Source organism: Mesoplodon bidens, assembly GCF_964165515.1.
Source record: "Mesoplodon bidens genome assembly, chromosome: 19".
NCBI lineage: Eukaryota > Metazoa > Chordata > Mammalia > Artiodactyla > Ziphiidae > Mesoplodon > Mesoplodon bidens.
The window spans coordinates 7,785,098-7,808,659 of NC_138179.1; the positions used below are offsets into that span (position 1 = coordinate 7,785,098).

At 40.5% G+C, this 23,562-nt stretch overlaps 1 protein-coding gene across 11 annotated transcripts in view; it reads right to left on the reverse strand.

Annotated features, from left to right (window-relative positions):
* Positions 1 to 23,273, reverse strand: part of BCAS3 (BCAS3 microtubule associated cell migration factor) — a 576,449-nt gene extending 553,176 nt beyond the window's left edge. For 8 of the 11 annotated variants that reach the window (XM_081218975.1, XM_081218976.1, XM_081218978.1 and 5 more), the window contains exons 1-5: positions 23,132 to 23,273; positions 21,345 to 21,432; positions 16,616 to 16,670; positions 10,831 to 10,906; positions 2,245 to 2,351 (exon numbers count right to left, since the gene is read on the reverse strand). In XM_081218975.1, the coding sequence (XP_081075101.1) occupies positions 2,245 to 2,351; positions 10,831 to 10,906; positions 16,616 to 16,670; positions 21,345 to 21,415 (309 nt within the window). In that variant the 5' untranslated portion in view covers positions 21,416 to 21,432; positions 23,132 to 23,273. Of the gene's footprint in view, positions 1 to 2,244; positions 2,352 to 10,830; positions 10,907 to 16,615; positions 16,671 to 21,344; positions 21,433 to 23,115 lie in introns of all 11 variants that reach the window. The other 3 variants (XM_081218971.1, XM_081218974.1, XM_081218973.1) reach the window with 3 other exon arrangements.
* Between the last annotated feature and the right edge of the window lie 289 nt (positions 23,274 to 23,562).

Genomic DNA, 23,562 nt, shown 5'->3' on the forward strand with positions numbered 1-23,562 from the left:
CTATGGAGCCCACACACCACAACTAGAGAGAAGACCGCGAGCTGCAACAAAAGATCCCACATGCCACAATGAAGATCCCACATGCCACAACTAAGACCCAGTGCAGCCAAATAAATAAACAAATAAATAAAAACAACGGTTAGTCAATGAAAATTCCATGAAGAAAAGATTATTTAAATCTCTCAAAATACAATCTGGGCATAAGAATTACTGTAAAGAAGTAATTTCCTCAGAAGACCTTTACGTTACTCAGAACCAGACACAAATTAACTATTAAAAGTGATACCTCTAATTATAACCAAAGCAAGGGGGTAGGTAGTCTGAGTACCACCAAAGAAATGTGCTCAATCCAGTCAACATCCCTAATCCCACAAGGCCCAACCTTGTTAAAGCTCTAGCTCCCTCTTTGCCTTCAAGTCTGTCAACAGTGTAAAGAAGCAAAATGTAGTCTCTATTAATAAGAAAAAGTTACATTTACAAAATCCTCTCCTCTTGAACACAACCTAGAAATATTTCTCTTGGTAGGAAAAAGCAAGCAAACAAAGATTGCCACGTTTTAAGTCCTTTGTCTATGCCTTTGGCGTGATACTTAAATTACAAACAACATTGCAGGGCCTTGAAAAAATGTCAACTACACATCCGCAAAGGTAAAAAACGAGGACACTCATTCCATGACATACCAACAGGATTCTTCTATCTCTGCAAAATAAAGCCAATCCTTAAAAGTAAGAAATATAAAACCTAAAATCCTAAATACCTAATAATATGATATATAATTATTATAAGATTAGATGGAAGACCAAAGTTCATTTTAAGTGATTTATCAAAGAATAAACAATATTTTTACTTAGAATATTAAAGAATTATGCAGTTCAATGTATTCATTACATAATAATCTTTTAGCCAAATTCTGCACTCAGGAACATCCTGAATTTCATTAAATTTGAGGTAATATATGTTTGCTTATAAATCCTTTAAGAAGTAACCCTAATATGCAAAAGAATCAAAAAGAAAGAGAAACAAATTCTAGCTGAACCACCCACTAACAAGAGGCTTCAAACAATGTGGTAAATGCAACTATTAAAGGCACAAATTAAAATTCTATTGGCTCCAGGCCTCTAACTGCAAAAAAAAAAAAAACACACAATAAAGGGTCCACCCGCCAACTCCCCCCCACCCCAAAATCTGCAGGAGAGACATGATATCTAGGCCATGCCAAAGAGCAGAATATAACTAAGTACACGCCGAAGTATGCAGTCCCTACTACACTTCACTGAGCTGTGATCCTACCAAGCCTCTTCCTCTTTTAGTACATTTTATTTTGGGTCATCCCAGAGAGGAACATGTAGGATTGAAGAGGGAAACTGGGAATATAATTTGGCAATTTAAAACATTTATTAAAATTATGACTTATCCTATATAGATACACAGACACAAAATAACCTTTGTTCAAATTCATGTATTACATCATTGTTTCTAATACCAGAAAGGGGCGGGGTGGGAATTTAAGTTTTTCCAATAATAGGAAACAAGTTACGTAAATTAAGGAAAATCCAAAAAACAGAATTATAAGCAGTTATAAATTCCATAGAGAAGCTCTCTGAGTACTGATTTGTAAGTAAAAAACAGCAAGGTACAGACTGAGCTGTATAATATGTTCCCTTCTGTTAAGGAAGGGCAGGATGGGAGAATTATATGTATATATGCTTTTATTAGCATAAAATATAGCTATAAGGAAAAGAAACATAACTAGAAATCCTAGAAAACTAGAAACTGCTCAAGATAAGGGAAATTGGGGACAGTAGTGGTAGAGAGTTTTGTTACCCACTTATACCTCCTGAATTTTGTACCATGTGAATGTTTTAACTGATTCAAAACATTTTTTTTGAATGATCACTATTTTTTTTTAAAGCCTTCTGTAAGCCTCTTTACTCTTCTGTAAAAATGCAGGAAAAGATAATAATAACACCAACTACGTCGAGTTACTATGATAAGAAATTAGATCTTCCATGTAAAGTGATTCCCACAATTGCGGGCCCACTTTACAAATCATTTACAACATCTTTAATTTCCCATTTTCCCCTTAGCCCTTGGGCCTAGTATGGGGTTCCACACACAGCAGTCTCTTAGCAATTGCTTGCAAAATAAATGGATGAAACCTCAGAGAAAATATCGCCAGGTTTCACACCAGCTAGCATGCTGAAAAGTATTATATTTCAGGGATTCAACCATCTTCATACTTACAGGGATGCTCCAGACCTGCATTCCATCACTGTAGCCAATCATAATCAGCAAAGGTGGCTCATTCCCTGTGCTATGTATTTCATGAAATTCCAGGTTTCTTGATGTATCTACATTAGAATTAAGTAACAAAGGAGCAAATTAAAAAGACAACCCTCAGAATGGGAGAAAATATTTGCAAATGAAACAACAGACAAAGGATTAATCTCCAAAATATACAAACAGCTCATGGAGCTCAATATCAAAAAAACAAAAAAATCCAATTAAAAAATGAGCAGAAGACCTAAATAGATATTTCACCAAGGAAGACATACAGATGGCCAAGAGGCACATGAGAAGATGCTCAACATCACTAATTATTAGAGAAATGCAAATCAAAACTACAATGAGATATCACCTCACACCGGTCAGAATGGCTATTATCAAAAAATCTAGAAACAATAAATGCTGGAGAGGGTGTGGAGAAAAGGGAACCCTCCTGCACTGCTGGTGAGAATGTAAACTGATACAACCACTATGGAAAACAGTATGGAGGTCCCTTAAAAAACTAAAAATAGAACTACCATATGACCCAGAAATCCCACTATTGGGCATATACCCTGAGAAAATCATAATTCAAAAAGAGACATATACCACAATGTTCACTGCAGCACTATTTACAATAGCTGGGACATGGAACCAACCTAAATGTCCATAGACAGATGAATGGATATAGAAGATGTGGCACATATATACAATGGAATATTACTCAGCCATAAAAAGAAACAAAACTGAGTTATTGGTAGTGAGCTGGATGGACCTAGAGTCTGTCATACAGAGTGAAATAAGTCAGAGAGAGAAAAACAAATACCATATGCTAACACATATATATGGAATCTTTAAAAAAAATGGTACTGATGAACCTAGTTGAAGGGCAGAATAAAGATGCAGACATAGAGAATGGACTTGAGGACATGGGGTGGGAGAGTGAAGCTGAGGCAAAGTAGGAGTAGCACTGACATATATACACTACCAAATGTAAAATAGATAGCTAGTGGGAAACAGCAGCATAGCACAGGGAGATCAGCTAGGTGCTTTGCGATGACCTAGAGGGGTGGGATAGGGAGGGTGGGAGGGAGGCTCAAGAGGGAGGGGATATGGGGACATATGTATGCATATGGCTGATTCACTTTGGTGTACAACAGAAACTAACACAGTATCGTGAAGCAATTATACTCCAATAAAGATCTATTAAAAAAAAAAAGACAATGCCAATCAGCAAAAACAAGTACACTTCTTTAATGTTATTGGCGTTAACAATTGTTTAAGTTGTTTTTCATTAAGAAGTTCTGAAGTATTTGGAAGACATTTAAAGGAAAGCAAACAGGAAGCTGAAATCACAAAACTAGTATTTTTTTTTAACAGTACCTATAATGATCAGCACAAGTAATTGTCAGCACAACTCTTCCGGTAGAGTACAAGTACCAAGTACCACCCCACTACACACACAGAGTAGACTACAGAACCTAACAGTTACAGCAGCACCCAGTAGGAAACCAGTGCCAGGTAAGACACAGAAGGAGAAGTGCCCAGCGGAAGCACACAACATAAACCGTGTGGGTGCACAAGTTGCATCTGGACACTCTGAGAAATAATAGGCAGAGGACAGGGAAGAGCACGATGCGGAGAGGGTTTTGCAAACAGCTAGAGGTCTTGTATAAGTAGGTAGACACAAGAGTCTGTGAAATGTAGTACTGTTAATGTTCCTCAGTTTCCTCACCTGTAAAATGAAGGTAATCATACTCATATCTCAAAGGACTGTTGTAAGAGTTAAATGGGATAATATAAAAAGCATTTAGAATAGTATCAGGCATAAGAAGCCCTATGTTGATGTTATTACTGTTGTTATAAAATCATGCTGCAGTAAAAAAAAAATAAAAATAAATAAAAATCAAACTCTCACTCGATACCTAGGAAATACTAATATCAGGAACAAAACCACCTGTAAATGATAAATGAAAATAAAATATTTTACCAAAGTTAACTAAATATAAATATGACATAGAATCATCTGGAATTTCTAATACATGCAAATTTAGCAATGGAAGAAAAATTATATTCCTTTACATACAGGAATTAAATCCTGCTATATCTGAACATACTGGGCATATAGTTCACTATAGAAGAATTGTGCGGTTTTTGTTTTTTTAATTTATTTTTGGCTGCGTTGGGTCTTCCTTGCTGCACGTGGGCTTTCTCTAGTTGCGGTGAGTGGGCCTATTCTTCATTGAGGTGCGCAGGCTTCTCACTGCAGTGGCTTCTCTAGGCACACGGGCTCAGTAATTGTGGCTTGCAGGCTCTAGAGCGCAGGCTCAGTAGTTGTGGCGCACGGGATTAGTTGCCCCGCGGCATGTGGGATCTTCCCAGACCAGGGATCGAACCCGTGTCCCCTGCATTGGCAGGAGGCTTCTCAACCACTGAGCCACCAGGGAAGTCCAGATTATGTTTCCTATATTTAAGAATAGCAAGGAGGCAATTTGGTGGTACTCTGTTAGGTTCTGTAGTCTACCCTTTGTGTGTAGTGGGGGTGGTACTTGGTACTTGTACTCTACTGAGAGAGTTTGATCTTTAAAACCTTACTTGTGGGCTTCCCTGGTGGCGCAGTGGTTGGGAGTCCACCTGCCGATGCAGGGGACACGGGTTCGTGCCCCGGTCTGGGAGGATCCCACATGCCGCAGAGCGGCTGGGCCCGTGAGCCATGGCCGCTGAGCCTGCGCGTCCAGAGCCTGTGCTCCGCAACGGGAGAGGCCACCGCAGTGAGAGGCCCGCGTACCACAAAACAAACAAACAAACAAACAAAAAACCTTACTTGTGCTGGTAATTATAAGTACTATTAAAAAAATACTAGTTGGGCTTCCCTGGTGGCGCAGTGGTTGAGAGTCCGCCTGCCGATGCAGGGGACACGGGTTCGTGCCCCGGTGCGGGAAGATCCCACATGCCGTGGAGCGGCTGGGCCCGTGAGCCATGGCTGCTGAGCCTGTGCGTCTGGAGCCTGTGCTCCGCAATGGGAGAGGCTACAACAGTGAGAGGCCCGTGTACCGCAAAAAAAAAAAAAAAAAAAAAAAAAAATACTAGTTTTGTGATTTCAGCTTCCTGTTTGCTTTCCTTTAAATGTCTTTCAAATACTTCAGAACTTCTTATTGAAAAACAATTTTAAAAATTTCAAATAAATCAATACCAGGGAATTTTAGATGTAAATGACAAAGGTAAAGTTAATAAAATACTAGAGGAACACCGTAGAAACGTATTTTCATGATCACGGTACAGGGAACAACTTTACAACTGAACACAAAAAAACTCTTAGCATAAAAGATCGGCAAATTCTACTACATTAAATTTATTACATTAAAATGAAGAACTTCTGTTACTCATGAGCCACCCTTACCAGAAGAGTGAAAAGCCAAGCCACAGCATGGGAGAAGAGACAACTATAACCCCACAAGGATTGATCTAATACATATAACAATTAAACATCAATATGAAAAAGATAAGTCATTAGAAAAATAGGAAGGAGACATGGAAAAACACTTCAAAAATAGGATAGTCAAATCATAAGTGAACATGAAAAGTGGCTCAATCTCATCTGTAATCAAGGAAGTGCTCATTAAAACCACAATGACAAAACCAAGTGGTGGCAGGATATGGAGTGAAGAGGCTGCTTATTTATTGCTAGTAACTGTAAATCAGTACAATCACTCTGGAAAACAGTTTGACAATATATACTCAAGTTGAAGATACCATGCCCTTGACCAAGTAGTTCCACTCTAGGCATATACTCATTAGAAGCCTCAGCACATATACACCAAGAGATAAGAATACTCACAGCAGCATTACTATAAAGACCCAAAAGCTAGAATCTATCCAAATGTCCATCAAGAGGAGAAGGGACAAGCACAGTGGTACACGGATACAATGGAAGACTATTTAGCACAGAAAAAAATGACCCACTACCATATACTATAACATTGATGAACCTCACAGACATAATATGCAAAAAGCATAATATGCCAGACACAAAAGCCTATATACCGAACAATTCTATTTATATGAAATTCAAAATCACTAGGCAATTAGGTAGCAACATTCTATTTCTTACCCTAGGTGATGGCTACACAGGTGTTGGATTTGTAAAAATTCATTCATTGATCCATATTTTTGTGTCATTTACCATGATATATTTGCACAATAAGTAAGGTTTTTAAAAAATCATAAAGCAGTAATATCCCTCCCCCTTTATTTGACTTCATTTCCTCTCCTTCTAGAAGCTAAATTCCTCGTCTATTTATAACTGTCATCTGTTTTTCATCTCTCATTCACCCCAAATCCATTTCGGAATGTGTTTCTGCCCCTAACGCTCCTCCCAAGTGACTTTTGCTATGGTCACCAATAACCTCCAAGTTGTTGAATACAATATATGTTTTTCAAGCACATCTTGTTAAGATTATTCAGCAGCTATAACCGATGCTCACCATTTTCTCTGCTGGCTCATCCTTTTCTAACTACTCTTTAAATACTGGAGTTACTCAAAGCAAATTCCTAAACTCTGTTTTCTTCTCACAGTATACGCTCCTCAAGTGATCTCATTCCAACCACTGCTTCAGTCAGTATCTGCTAGTGACTTCCTCAGTGTGGGTTTTTGCATGTCTCAGTAGAAGATCAAATTCTACTCAAAGATCAGGATTTCTTCCCCAAACCTGATCTTCCAGAGCGCCTTCTTCCTTCCCTCTAGCAATAAATCTATGACCAAGCTCCTAAACAGCTCTCTTCTTACATCACCACCACCCCTGTCTACAACATCTACTGCAAAAGCCTGAGTGGCTTCCTGCCTCCACGACTGCCTACCAAACTCCATATTTCAGTCAGAGTGCTCTTTTTAAAATACAAATAATGGGGAATTCCCTGGTGGTCCAGTGGTTAGGACTCAGCGTTCTCACTGCCAAGGGCCTGGAGTTCGATCCCTGGTCGGGGAACTAAAATCCCAAAACAAACAAACAGAAAAACAAAAAAAGGGACTTCCCTGGTGGCGCAGTGGTTAAGAATCCGCCTGCCAATGCAGGGGACATGGGTTCAAGCCCTGATCTGGGAAGATCCCACATGCCATGGAGCAACTAAGCCCTTGCATCACAACTACTGAGCCCGAGCTCTACAGCCCGTGGGCCACAACTACTGAGCCCACATGCCGCAACTGCTGAAGCCTGTGTGCCTAGAGCCCGCGCTCCGCAACAAGAGAAGCCAGCACAATGAGAAGCCAGTGCACCGCAACGAAGAGTAGCCCCCGCTCGTGGGAACTAGAGAAAGCCTGTGCACAGCAACGAAGACCCAACGCAGCCAAAAATTAATTAATTAATTAATTATAAATAAATAAATAAATGCATACATAAATAACCTGCTTTGGCTACTTCTTATACCTTTTTCAGTACAGTGCCTTAAGAAAAACAATCTTAGGTATACATCAGGCTGCCTGAAAGCAAAAACAGAACAATGACCAGAACAGTGACCATTAAGGGCCTTAATCTCACTTTCTAATAAACTCCAAAAGTAGTAGTCTCTTCCTAACACCAAACCAAAGTTAGTACATTGATTAGGAATGCAGATCCCTAGAAGGATCCAGGACTGCAGAATCTCAATAAGCCAGGTTCCTTAGAAGTACCTCCTGTAAAAGTTGTTACCTACTCCACCCCCAAGCACAACAAGCCCATAATCAAATGGGCTGCAGCCTGGAGGTAAGGGGCCAACTGGCACCACTTTATAATTTCAAGCAGAAAAGCAGAGCTCTCAGGCCTGCTGGAATAAACAGAAAGCAATCACCAGAGCAGAGTTCAATTCGAACACTGCAAGTTTTAAATTAATAACAATAGAGTTTCATTAATACGATAAAATAACTTAAATCTATAGACAGGTAGAAGACTTCTAAATTGTTTTGCCAGAAAAACTCCCAGTCTAGCAAAGAGAAACCTAAATACCTAATACAATCTCTGGGTACCCATAACTGCTCTACAAAGAAGCAGCCTGCTAAAAGCTAATATGGCTGCAATCAGAAGAATCCCCTCCACTGTCTCCCTTAGGATATCATGAAAGACAAAGGCAATGAACAAGGAATTACATCCCAGCTGCAGCAGGCACAACCCGGGAAGGGCAGACTGGCTGATCAAGAATCTCTAATGCAGTGGAAAAGTTAGTCCTTGTTAGCTTTCTTCAAGGAGATGCTGGACTCGCAGCCAATGAACCCTACTTTTTCTTTCCCACAGCCAAATTTTCTTTCAATTATAAATATCTCAGAAGGTCTGCCACACAAACACCTAAATAAAACATTCCTGAAGAAAGAACACAAATAAGAGACAAATTCAAGAAATATTCTAAGAGGGACTTCCCTGGAGGTCCAATGGTTAAGACTCGATGCTCCCAATGCAGGGGGCACAGGTTCAATCCCTGGTCGGGGAACTAAGATCCCACATGCTGCACCGCATGACCAAACAAAAAAAGAAATGTTATGAGAGATTGGGGAAGTTAAGGAGGATCAAACATCTTGGTAATATATACTACTGCCTTAAAACAAACACAACTATACACATACACGTGCACACATGGATACACACCCCCTAAGGCTAGAGATAATAAAAAGTATATCCTTGAAAAACCAGGGCAAAATTTCATACACTATCAATATAATAGAGAAAGGAGAGACCAAAGGACACATGAGTGTGCTAAAGTATTTAACAGGAAGATGTATAAACTTAAAAGTTTAATAAGTCAACGGGGATATGGGATACTAAATTAAGGACAACCATTATAAGTTCAACAGAACACAAAGTACCAAATAAGCAGTTTCCATCTACATTTCCAGATGCAGACGCATTTTACTTCAATAAAGCAAATGCTTTATAGAGCATTATTACACCAGCAATTCTTATTTGTTGTTTAAAAACGAAACAAAACAAAAAAACCTTGCCTAAAGATTATTTTGATGACATTTTTTTAAAGATAACTTTGTGGGTTTTTTTTTTTTTTGGCCACGCTGCATGGCTTATGGGATTTTAGTTCCCTAACCGGGGACTGAACCCAGGCCCTCAGCAGTGAGAGCATGGAGTCCTAACCACTGGACTGTCAGGAAATTCCCCAATTTTGTGATTTTTAAATTGTTTTTAACATTTTGCATACACTGTACAAGTTTTTGCTATTATCTGGCTAATATTTTCAAGACCATGACCACATTTTCTTTGTTATTAAATCAAGAAAATCCTCTAATACATTCTGACATCCACAAAGCAAATATATTTCCAGGAGGGAAAAGAGTATGAATTCATGAGGAAATGGTGATAGAAAACAAAAGATGACCGACACTTAAATAGTTATTAATAAAGAAGGAAAAGGAAGAAAGAAAAGAAGAATATACTAGCAAACAAGGAAATTCGACAGTCATAAAAAGAAAGGAAATTTTAAATAGAATAAGCTTTCAAAGAGAAATAGTGTAGGAAAAGTTTATATATCATAAATAATCACCTATACAAACGAATGTGTTATTCTCCACAGAGGGCACAAGTTGTCATTTGAACAAACCAGCTGACAGAGAATCCAAAATTCAAAAGAAACCTATTTGCAGAAGTGACACTTAGCCTCCCGCATCCTGGACCGTAGCTTTTAAAGGAAAATATGGTATTTTAAAAGTCTCAGAGGAGACTAAGACTCAAGAGTATGGTATCCATCAAGGTTCAAGTGAAAACAACTCAGTGTATTCATAATTGGGAATTTAATACAGACAACTCGTTACACAGATGACAGAATTGCTAAGAAGCCAAAAAAGGAACTGTGAGGCAACCTACTGGATTAGCAATGGCAGGCAGCCATTACCACCCCTACACTAGGGAGACAGGGAGGAGGGCAGGGCGCTAGAGTCACCTGGCAGAAACTGGAACCCCAGTGGAGTTGCCGAGGTGAAGTGAAAACCACGGAGGAAATGCAGCTGCTGACAGGGAGGGAGAGGGAATAAGACTCTTCCCTTTCTCCCCCTCCCTTTCAATTACCCACCAGTGCCTCCCAAACTCAGCCAGAGGAAAACAGACATGGCAGCCTGGGAAACAGACAAGAAGCAGCCCCCTTGCAAGAGGGAGCAGGAAGGAGCAATGAAATGGAAGGTATCTGAGAACAAACAGGCCTTGAACGGGCATACATTCTGCTCAGAAAAATAATTTTAAAGTCTAAAAAGTTCAACACTAATGATTATTTTGCAGTTATAAATCCTATAAAAGTAACCAAACTGGAATTTCAAAAACTTCTTTTCTAAGAAATTGTTATCTCACTTGGACTTGAAGTTTAAGGCTAGGCACTACATGTTACAGTGACTCTAAGATTTGTACAATACAATATTAGTTCTAATCAAGTTTCTGTAGTTGAATATGTTACTTTTTAAATTAAAAATAAATTTATTTTGAAAACTTAAAAAGTCACTTAAAGAAAAAGTAATCTGACGAAAAGTAAGGGTTCTTTTTTTGGAATCAGGTCAACCTCAAACAAACATTTAATTCATGTGCCCCCCAAAAGTTAAAACCATACCATTTAAATCTGCATTTTCAAATCTGACCCAGACTATTTTCTCCTTTTCTTCTGTTAGAGGTGTTCCACTGTAAGCCTGCATAGTAAACAGAAACACTTGAATGAAAATGTTTTACAGCTCAAATATTACTGATGTTTAAAACAAAAAGTAACTGAAATAAGGCCAACACTATCCCCCTCCAACCTCACCAATCCTACATCTTGAGAACTAGAACATTTTGTAATATTTTTATTTTTAAAGAAAGTTACCCAGAAGTCTGATAAGCTTGGTCAGAAAAGGGTTTTTAGCCTAAGAATTACAGAAACCTAAAATACAATGATCATAGTCTACTAGGAAGCATCACTCTAATTCAAAGGTACTCAAAAAACTAATTTCCTATACTGGTCAACAAATAAAGCTGAAGAAATACACCAAACTACCACACATATCGATTTAGTTCCCAGGTGTTTATGATCAAGCAATTACACTCTACCTAGAATTGTCAAGAGCATTACTTTCTGCTAACCACCAGTTCCGGGTGGAGGGCATGGCCAGGGTTGGGGGTAGGAAAAAACGTATTACTTTTTCAGTCCCTTATCTGGCCTCTGGACCCAAACTATTAGCTTTCTTGCAAGCCTGCAAGGGTCACAAAGATAAGCATGAACTGCTGTGAAGTCACAGGAAAAGTATCAACGGTACCCATCAATATTCAAAGGGAGTCATCTCTCCTCAAATCAAATGTTTTTATTTAAAATTGTCTAGATTTTCTAGATTGTATACACTTGCAAGCACTTAGAATGTCAACAAAAAGCTGCAACGTTTTCAGTTATAAAGTGGTCTTCAGTTCACAGAACAATTATTTAATATAAGCTGGATCAAAAGCATTCAAAAACCACTATCCCATATATAATCTGTGTTATACACAACTTGCTTTAAATTTCCATGCAGTTTTACAGCCCTTTTCCTCTACCGCACAAGGTTAATGGGCACTGAAAATATTACTAAAAGACAGGGTTACTCTAATAGTAGGTTTACTATGCAAAAAGAAAAAAAAAGTTATCTTACACATCCTTATGATTTCAATTGTTTAAAAAAAACAAGTTGTGTATAGGGCAGTTAATTCCTTTGGAGAAAAGGAAAATGTGCACTAGAACCAACTAATTCATCTACTTTATCTTCAACCATCTCATCCTCAACTTCTTCCTCTTCTCCCTTGGTCTTGCTCTCTTCATTCTTGAAAATTCTCCTTTTTTTTTTTTTCTTTTTGTGATACGCGGGTCTCTCACTGTTGTGGCCTCTCCCGTCGCGGAGCACAGGCTCCGGACGCGCAGGCTCAGCGGCCATGGCTCACGGGCCCAGCCGCTCCACGGCACGTGGGATCTTCCCGGACCGGGGCACAAACCCGTGTCCCCTGCATCGGCAGGCGGACTCTCAACCACTGCGCCACCAGGGAAGCCCGAAAATTCTCCTTTTTAATATAAACTTCTTATTTGGGAATAATTTTAGATTACTAAACAGTACAGAATTCTCATATACTCCTCAGCCAGTTTCCCCTACTGTTAACAATCTACCCTAACCAAATCTTACCCTACCATGGTGCATTTGCCAAAGCTATGAGACTAACGCCAGTGCATTACCACTCATTAAACCCCCAGACTTTATTTGGATTTCAGCAGTTTTTCCACTAATGTCCTTTCTCTGCTACAGGACTCAATCCAGGATACTACATTGCATTTAGGACCACCTCTTTTTTCCTATGTCAGGCTCTCCCTTAATCTGGTAAAGGTAAAACATATACAATATCTTCTTCCATTTAGCAGATTTATTATAAGGCTGCTAATCACCTGCATTACTCGACATTCTCCCAATTCCTCTGCAACATTTGCACAGTGCTCTCCTTTGATTTCTGGCCGATATGCAGCACGAAACAAGGTTAAAAGAGGCCTTTCAGTGAATTGAGATTCTTAAACTTTTTTCTTTCCCCTTCAGGGGGAAACAAGACTTTCATAATGAGGCCTGCGTACTTTTGCTATGTCTTCAAGTTTTCCTCTCTCCTTAGCAGACACAGTGTTTACTAAGCATTTTTGAAAAAATTCTGTGAAGTTGACTGAAGAGGGTTGCTTCTTTTGTGCCTTCCTGCAGATTGGGATCAAGAAGGCATATGACATCATGTCATTTTGCCTCTCAGCTTTCTATGATATCCTTTGCTCATGTTTAGGTATTTTACTGTCAGTGAAGCACAGACTCACCCAGTGCCCATCCAGGTTTATTTGCTATCTTACTGGAGGTCAGTGCGCTGCCACACAAAAGTTTGTTATTACTCCCCCCAGCACTGATTTTTAGCCCTCCTTCTCCAACCAAGATCCAACTGCTCTAGCTCTCTTATTTACAGTTGAAACTTTCACCCCATTACTGAGTACAGGATTTATTTCTCCTTTTATTTCTTATCTGGTTTCTAACGCATATACACGTTCATAAGCACAAAGTTATTGTTCAGTTTTAAAAAACACAGCAACAATCACTATAGATATGTTGTGTTTTATTTTTTCACTGGAGATAAAGTAACTTCCATTGTGTGCTATTTGTCAAAAGTATAATTTTTTTTTTTTTTTTTTTTTTTTTTTTTTGCAGTACGCGGGCCTCTCACTGTTGTGGCCTCTCCCGTTGTGGAGCACAGGCTCCAGATGCGCAGGCTCAGCGGCCATGGCTCACGGGCCCAGCCGCCCCGCAGCATGTGGGATCTTCCCAGACCGGGGCACGAACCCGTGTCCCCTGCATCGGCAGGCGGACTCTCAACCACTGCGCCACCAGGGAAGCCCAAAAGTATAATTTTTAATCACAGCAAATTATTCTATAGGGACCACATATCACAATTTGCTTGACTGCTACTGACATTTGGGCAGGCTGCAATTTTTCACACTGAAAAATGTCAAAATTTCTCACTGAAATGAAAAGTTCTGAGCTTTAACTTTTTTCTTTGCTGACTTTTTTAAAAATAAATGTTCAGAAGTACAACTATTATATCAAACGGCACAGTTAGGGCTTCTACCAGCTGTCAATGATATCTGCGTCAATGACACAGTAGGAACTCACTCTATTTATGACAGCTGAAGAAGCTGATACCAGTCTAACAACACATTTTCTCCCTTTTAGGCATATCTGGAGTCCCAGAGAATAATTTCTAAGCTCCATGAATTTGATAATTCCCAGAATAGGGCAGGAGTTGGAACATAACATCAGCAAAATATATCATTTTCCAAATGTCTGACCACAAATTGCCAATGGGGGACTATGGATTAAATGTGGAAAAAAGGAGACCATGGGTCACCAATCTGGCCATGACCTGTGTTCATAAGTAAAGTTTTATTTTAACATGGCCACACCCTTTCTTTTACATAAAAAGCAGTACTATGTAGTTACAACCAACAGTGTATGAGGGACTTCGCTGGTGGCGCCGTGGTTAAGAATCTGCCTGCCAATGCAGGGGACACAGGTTCAAGCCCTGGTCCAGGAAGATCCCACATGTCGCGGAACAACTAAGCCCGTGAGCCACAACTACTGAGCCTGCGCTCCGGAGCCGAGCCACAACTACTGAGCCCGCATGCCACAACTACTGAAGCCTGCGTGCCTAGAGCCCATGCACCACGACAAGAGAAGCCACTACAATAAGAAGCCTGCACACTGCAACGAAGAGTAGCCCCTGCTTGCTGCAAATAGAGAAAGCCTGTGCACAGCAACAAAGACCCCACACAGCCAAAAATAAAAATTAAAAAGCAAAAAATAACATTGTATGAATTGCAAAGCTTCTCTGGCCCTTTACAGAAAGAGTCTGTCTGACTGCTACACTAGACCATGAAGCCTTAAGGACAGGCACTGGGTATCCCCCAACTTAACACAGCACCTGACCAGTAGTGCCTGAATTTTTGCTTTTTTTCCACAGTTGCTAGAATAATTCATTTAAGAAAAACGAATATTCTAGTTCTTAGATCCGGGACTACAACTTTACTTCTGAAGTGACTTAACTCTGATCCCACTCTTCACAGTCAATGGCATAGATTATCCCCTTTCTAATGTATAATCCTCATAAAAACTAAGTTAACCTTCCACCTTCCGGCATTTTTACCCTATCAGTTTTAGCAGCCCCCTATTTTCAATCTATTGCTCAACCTAGTATTCTTGTTTCTCTGGCAAACTCTCCAACTACTCCCTCAAAGCCTCTGACCGCAGCCTCTCTCCTCCAGCCAACAAAAACTGCTTGCTACGCAGGGTTTCCACTAGCACAAAAGGTGCCTTTGTAAAAATCTGATAAAGGGGCACTCTACAGCAGGCAAATTACCAATATTTTTAAATGCCCCTTCCTTGGAACTAGCCTCACGTCAGGGCTCAGGGCTTAAGAGAAAGGTGCAGTTTGTAGAAGACCAAGTTGGATTTCGGCCCCTGATTGTTCTCTAAGCCTGTACTGTACAGAGTACAAGATTCTCCACAGCCACAGCAATGCTGCTGCCTACCATATCCAGTTGGGCAGTTTCCTTTACCATCAGGTTCCCAACCTTGCCATTCATTTCAACTAACGCTACTTCCAATGTCCTTTGGAACTGGACTGTTTCACGCTTTCTTTGCTATGCATTCCCTTAGCAATTACATATTCAGTCTGTACTATCATGAGCAACACTTAGTGATATGCTGCTATTACCTCTGACTGCTTCAAGCCATTTGACTTCCCTTCTTAACCAAGTTCCTCAAGAAAAGAAAGCATTTATTTTTCCTTACATGCCCCACAGACCTTGTCATTGTGGCCTATTTTCATTAAAGTTGACCGAACATAATAAAGGAATACCAAACATGCCTTGATACTTTCCCTTATTTGATGAATACAATTTATTAATACAACTGAAATCTGGATTTTAGACTTTTCTAGGTAGGACCTTCTCATAAAGCTGGGACACTGGATCTATGAATGTTCTTTTTGAACAGTGCAATTACAGATACCACAGCAGTCAGAACACTGACATCATCAAAGGAGAAAACACAGAAACCTTGCCCTTCAGTAGTTCCACTAAACAGTGTTTCCCAAAGATACTCTTTCACAAGAATCACCTGAGATTCTTCCTAAAGACACAAGTTACTGGATGCCACCTTAATTCCCCTGAGTCAAACTCACTGGGAGATGGGCCTGGAAATTATTATTTTTAACAAGTGTGCCAAGCGACACCTATGTTAATTTAAGTCTGGGAGACGGTGCACTAGAGGTGATCCCAGGAGGGTTCCTCTCATTCTTTATTCTCACATTTACATAGAGGGAACAGTAAAGGGCTTACTCTCTTATAAGTTAGAGTAACAAGGCAAGCTATAATTGGCATAAAACTACTGCTCAATAGGAAAGTGATATAGATTTGACCTCAGTGTAGTATTTAGTTAATATAGTATCTAGTTAACCAAATGCAAAGCATATATTGCTTATTTCACTTCCAACAGGCAACATTTAACTAGGACAAGAGAAAGATTTTGGAAAGAGAACCCAAATAGACAGTTCCAAGCCCCATCTCTCAGCTAATATCGCACCTTGATTCCTCTTAGTAAAGCAAGGGCTGAGGAATAATAATTATGCCACCGTCAGCACAAAACTAAGGCACATCTAATAATAACAGCAAGTATGGTTCTACCCTACCAATGCTCGGGATGCTAAAACATCAAAAGTCTTTCTAAAGTTGACGATAATGGTGTCAAGTTTAGGGAACAGAATATTTCAGAGCTTCCCTGGCCAAGAGTAAAGCCTACTATTTCTGAAACCAGACAGACACTTACCTGGGGCACAACATCCTGCAGAAAAGTCACGACACTTTCCATGTAGGACTGCTCCCTGAAAAAGGGAGAAATTGATAAAATTTATCATGACAGCTTAATATGAAACATGGAAAAGCTCTTTCTACAAGCCCTAATAAAGTTATTCATAATACTAAAAAAAAAGAAAAAACAACTCTCATCGTCTGATAACTCTAACCTGCTTTCTTAATTTCTTTGTATATGTTACTAAATGCAAATGAGATTTAAAATTTTTTAAACATTATCTTTTCTTTTCTGTTTTTGTTTTTTTTTTTTTGGCTGCGCCATGGGGCTTGCGGGATCTTAGTTCCCCAAACAGGGACTAAACCCCCGCTCCCTGCAGTGGAAGCGTGGAGTCCTAACCACTGGACCACCAAGGAATCCCCAAACATTATCTCTTCTTAAAAGTCATGCTCCATTTTTTTTTTTAAGGACTTCCCTGGTGGCGCAGTGGTTAAGAATCCGCCTGCCAATGCAGGGTACACGGGTTTGAGCCCTGGTCTGGGAAGATCCCACATGCCGCGGAGCAACTAAGCCCTTGCGCCACAACTACTGAGCCTGCGCTCTACAGCCCACAAGCCACAACTACTGAAGCCTGCGTGCCTAGAGCCCGTGCTCCGCAACCAGAGAAGCCCCTGCAATGAGAAGCACATGCATTGCAACGAAGAGTATTCCCCACTTGCTGCAACTAGAGAAAAGCCCGCGCATAGCAATGAAGACCCAACGCAGTCAAAAATAAATTTAATTTTTTTTTTTTTTTTTTTTTCCGGTACGCGGGCCTCTCACTGTTGTGGCCTCTCCCGCTGAGGAGCACAGGCTCCGGACGCGCAGGCTCAGCGGCCATGGCTCACAAGCCTAGCCGCTCCGCGGCATGTGGGATCTTCCCGGACCGGGGCACAAACCCATGTCCCCTGCATCAGCAGGCGGACTCTAAACCACTGCACCATCAGGGAAGCCCTAAATTTAAATTTTTAAAAGTAAAATAAAAATAAATAAAAATAAAAAAAGTCATGCTCCATTTTTTTTAAATTGAAGTACAGTTGATTTCCATTATTGTGTTAGTTTCAGGTGTACAGCAAAGTAATTCAGTTATACATTTTTTTCGATTCTTTTCCATTATAGGTTATAACCAGATATTAAATATAGTTCCCTGTGCTATACAGTAAATCCATGTTGTTTATGTATTTTATATATAGTAGTGTGTATCTGTTAATACCATACTCCTAATTTATTCCTCCCTCTCTCTCTCCCCTTTGGTAACCGTAAGTTTGTTTTCCATGTCTGTGACTCTGTTTCTGTTTTGAAATATAAAAGTTCATTTGTATTATTCTTTAGATTCCACATATTAGTGATATCATATAACATTTGTCTTTCTCTGCCTGGCTTACTTCACTCAGTATGATCATCTCTAGGTCCATCCATGTTGCTGCAAATAGCAATATTTGATTCTTTTTTATGGCCGCACGCTCTCTTACTTTGATACAGATAGAACTTTTAACTCATATTTGAAGGAGTGCTGACAGAAGACTTGGCTAAAGCAGGACCGTCCTCTTGAGTCAGGGCAGAAGAATGCCCTAGTTAGAGCAAGAAAAACTGTTGCTGATGACTCAGTATTTAGTGACCTTCTCTTTAAACTGGTTAAGAACCTAGTCCCTTACCTCTATCTAGCAAAATGAATCTATATTTTGCTGCAGATGCAGGCATTAGAAGGAGTTATTAAACAGTCCTCACAGAACTTTTGGTGTGGATAAGGTAGGGGAAAATATCAAAATGCATAAAGGTGAAGAACTATTAAGGACACAAAGATATTTTAAATGGGAAATATATGGAGATCAGCAAATGGAGGAAAAAAGTTTTTCTTCAAAATATATACCAAATCAAATTCATTTCAGAGAAATGTGAAAAACTACATTTGAAGAAAATAATGTGAGTTACCCTAAATCCTATTTTTTAAAAAGGCAGTATGCCTTAGATACCTACAAAAACTGAGTAGGCCTTAAAAAACAAATTTGATTAGGCCTACCTCTCCAACCTCACTTTTCTCCCACTCTCGTAACTTACTCTGCTTCCGTCACATGCAACTTCAATTCTTAGACTACACCAAGCTCTTCTTTGAATCAAGACCTTTACACCAGCTTTTTTTCTGCATGGATCCCTTCGCAAATTCTTCCCTGCCTTTTAGATCTCCAGCCTAAGTGTTACCTCCTCAGAGAGGCCTTCCCTGACGGCCTTAAATCATACTCCCCAATGCTGTTCTCTATCATAGCACACCGGGCACTGATCAGAGCCTGTAATTACTTATTTACTGTGTCCTCCACTAGAATGCAAACTCTTACAGAAAGGAATCCATCTCTCATATTTACCTTATATCTCCAGAATCTATAAGCCAGTACTTAGGCAAAGAGTAGATGCTCAACATTACTTGTTAAAAGAATACTGAATAAATTAAAGAACTTCAAAAAACACTAAAATTATGTATTGCGTAACAAAAAGAAATATATGTGGAATACCATATGGTGAGGTAGCATAGAATAGTGCATAAGCACACAGACTCTGGAGACAAACTGCCTGGGTTTGATCCAGGTTTCCCTTCTTGGATGTTACCAAGGAAAATTTTTCTCTCTCTGCTTTGGTTTCCTCATCTGTAAAATGAAGATTACAACAGTACCTAACTCATAGCTAATAATATGCTTAGCCTGTTACCATGGGCCACAGTTAGCAAAGAAATATATAGCCCTGGGAAACGCAGGAGGGAAAAAAAGCAAGTATAACGGTGAAATATCATACTATACATACATTTTTTTTAGTCTGAGAAGGCAATTTTATGTAACATGCTAAACTGCTCAAGGGAAATAATCCAAAATGCTACAATTCCCTTATTAACACTTTGAAAGACAGAAAACAAACTTTATCTCCTTAGCCAGGTATTCAAGGGTCTTAATGGTCCACCCCAACCTCCTTTAAATAGGTCAACTTCCCTAGATTTCACTTATGAAAATAGCTTGCCTTTCCCACCTCTGCTTACTCCATTGCCTTTGCCGAAAATGTGCCCTTGATTCTAATTGCCCAAATTGTATTCAGCCGTTAAAGCACTATAAATGTTAGCTTTTTCAAAATTTATTTATTTATTTATTTATTTATTTATTTTTGGCTTCATTGGGTTTTGTTGCTGTGTGCAGGCTTTTCTAGTTGTGGTGCGTGGGCTTCTCGTTGCGGTGGCTTCTCTTGTTGCGGAGCACGGGCTCTAGGCGCGCAGGCTTCAATATATGTGGCTCACAGGCTCTGGAGCGCAGGCTCAGTAGCTGTGGCGAACGGGCTTAGTTGCTCCGCGGCACACGGAACCTTCCCGGACCAGGGCTCAAACCCATGTCCCCTGCATTGGCAGGCTGATTCTTAACCACTGCGACACCAGGGAAGTCAAAATGTTAGCTTCTTAATGAAACCTTTTCAGATCTAAAATACTCCCACTAAAATATTCCCTCCAATCAAAATTTTAAAAAAATAATAGGGACTTCCCTGGTGGCACAGTGGTTAAGAATCCGCCTGCCAATGCAGGGGACATGGGTTCGAGTCCTGGTCCAGAAAGATCCCACATGCTGTGGAGCAACTAAGCCCGTGAACAACAATTACTGAGCCCGCGTGCCGTAACTACTGAAGCCCGCGCACCTAGAGCCCATGCTCCGCAACAGAGAAGCCACCGCATGAGAAGCACGCGTACCACATGAAGAGTAGCTCCCGCTCACCACAACTAGAGAAAGCCTGCACACAGCAAAGAAGACCCAACGCAGCCATAAATAAATAAATAAATAAATAATTTTTTAAAATAAATAAATAATTTTTAAAAACAAAATATTCCCTCTAAATTCCCATGCTGTTTTGCTGGCATCATTTTTATTCATTAGAGTACCTGCAAGTATACACATCTTAAAACTACATTAGGGACTTCTCTGGTGGTTCAGTGGTTAAGAATCTGCCTTCCCATGCAGGAGACGCCCGTTCGATCCCTGGTCAGGGAACCGAGATCCCACATGCCGTGGGGCAACTAAGCCCGTGTGCACTCTAGAGCCCGCACGCCACAACTAGAGAGAAGCCCCCACACCACAACAAAAGATCCCATGTGCCACAACTAAGACCCAGTGCAGCCAAAGAAATAAAGAATAAAAAAACTACATTAGATTATAAGCTACTGCAAAGTATAGCCATGCTTTGTCAAAAAAATGCTTAAAATATAGAAATGTACTCTTTATGACATTCACTTTGAAACTTTCTGACTGAGACCTAGAGTGATACATCACAATCTAGTAAACATATACATACATATGAATGCATATTATCTATGTGCATGTCAGAACACAATACTAACTCCCAACTATATTTTCTACTATATTCTATTTCATTTTTTGAATAATGGTCCTGATCCACTAAACTGATTTAATGACCCACTAATTGTTAAACCTGGGGTTTGAAAAGGCAGTACTCAAGGATAAAATACAGTGCTTTTCAAGTACTCTATAAATGTGCTAAATACATCAAACTGACCCTCCAATTACTGTTTTTATTTGGCCTTGGCAACGATGTTTATCATCCTGTAAAGCCAAAATTAAACAGATTTTACAAAAGTTAAGTACTGCTTAGAAAGGAAACCTAAATGTTAGTTACTATTCTGAGTAATCTTTCCTTTACCTATCAGGCTTATCTGAAATTTGCTTACGTGACAGCCTGAGGGCGAACCACGACTCCACCAGTACAACGACTGGGTCTTCTGGGGGAATCTGTAGCCATTGCTTCATTCACAAAACCTGTTTCCAGAACGAAAGACAGAAAATAATGGATCATTATTGTTGGGGGTTGGGAGAAAGATACATGGTTGCTCACTAGAGATCCCTTGTCACAAATACATAAATGTTAGGTCCTAAAATGTAGGAAAATTTCCCAGCAATTCCTATTACACCTAAAAGAGGGGAGTGCAGAAGAGGAAGAAGTAGATAAAAGATTTTTCAAACTACTGTGAGGTTTTCTGATTTGGACCAAAGCCTCAGAACCACAAAACTAGTTAAGACCCTTGCAGGACCCTTTTATCTACTGCTTTTTTATTGTTTTTGTTTGTTTGATTTTTGGCTGTGCTGGGTCTTCGTTGCTGCACTTGGGCTTTCTCTAGTTGCAGCGAGCGGGGGCTACTCTTCACTACGGTGCGCAGGCCTCTCATTGCAGTGGCTTCTCCGTGTCGCAGAGCACGGGCTCTAGGTGCACGGGCTTCAGTAGTTGTGGTACGCGGGCTCAGCAGTTGTGGCTTGCGGGATCTAGAACACAGGCTCAGTAGTTGTGCAGCACGGGCTTAGTTGCTCCGCGGCATGTGGGATCTTCCCGGACCAGGGCTCGAACCTCTGTCCCCTGCACTGGCAGGTGGATTCTTAACCACTACACTACCAGGGAAGTCCCTGATCTACTATTAACATAAACTAGGAAGGGATGGAGAGTCTAGCACAGGATCACTTTATAAAAACAAATATGCTAACTTTGTGAGCCAAAATTAAAGAATTTACTGAAATCTTATATTGAGATAATAAAAATATACATGGTATAATATTTTAAGACCAAATGGAACAGTGAGGTACTACCTTCCAACTAAGAGGGTTGGGAAAATAGGAGTAAAATGGCCTACGTACCCTGATGGATGTTAACTAGTCTTACTGTGGTGATATTTTGCAGTATATACAAATATCGAATCATTATGTTGTATACCTGAAACTCATGTAATTTATATATCAAATATATATTTTTTAAAGACTGCAGTCACAATTTAACAGGACTATCAAAATCATATTTGTAACCTAATTTGTAATCATATTTGTAACCTCTGCTATTGTAACCTAATCACCAGAGTCTAAATAAGTAACAAAAACGTATATGACACATTAGAAGCCCTTCCAGTCTCATCACTGAATTCTGATCCTTGAATGTCTAATAAGCTTCTGAATCACTGGGGAGGTTTTAAAAGCATGGATTGTATGTGGTTAAGGTTAAAAGAGACAGCAATATTAAAGATCTCTTACACGGCTCAGGAAAGCCCACAGCCTGGAACTAATCTTGAAAGCCCCTAAAACCATCTCTTCTAAGCAGGGAGCATTCTATCACCTTATTTGAAAACTCGCAAACTGATGAGTCCCATCTGCTACAACCAAAACACCCTGTGCCCCAACTAGCCCAGGTACCCCTTCCTCAGTGGGTATCTTCACCTCCAGCCCCTGAGCCCTCTCATTTCCATTCCACCCTTTATTTCTCGAAACAGAGGCTCCCAAGAACTGTCTTTAAGGGCCCTGTCTCCTGAGGACGACCCTCGCCAGCCCCTCAGGCCCCACTCTCCTGAAAGACATCAGCACGGCGTTACCCATTTCACCTCCAACGCTGAGGCACCGCTGTCCCCGGCCGCCCTCTGGCCACTTGCCCTCCTTCCCCTCCTCCTCCAATCTCCACAGCTCTACCTCGTCGAATTCCTACCAGCCAAGCCCTCTCCCCTCACGCTGCTCGTCCCACGTCCTCGCCAAGCCTCCTCAAAGCCGCAGCACCGCCAGCCCTCTCACCGGCCGCCCCGCCGGTAAACGCTGCTCTCCAGCTCCAGACTCACTGTTTGGAGTCTCCCCTCGTGATTGACGGTTACCACTTCCTACCACGCCTCAGCGGAACTACCTTTCTAGCCAATCCCAGAAGCAAGCTGGCCGCTGCTGGGCACCGCCCTTAGAGGTCAGCTTCGCCAACCAGCAAGTAGCAAAGAGGCGGACCCGCCTCCTGAAGTGATCCAATCCGCTGGGGCTCGAGGGAAAACACAACAGTACGTGAGTTCGGGTGAAGCCGAGGTGTCAGGTTCGGTTGCGAAAGCAGGCAGGTAGGGAGGAATTACAAACATGTCTGTTTTCCTTTGCACACAGCAC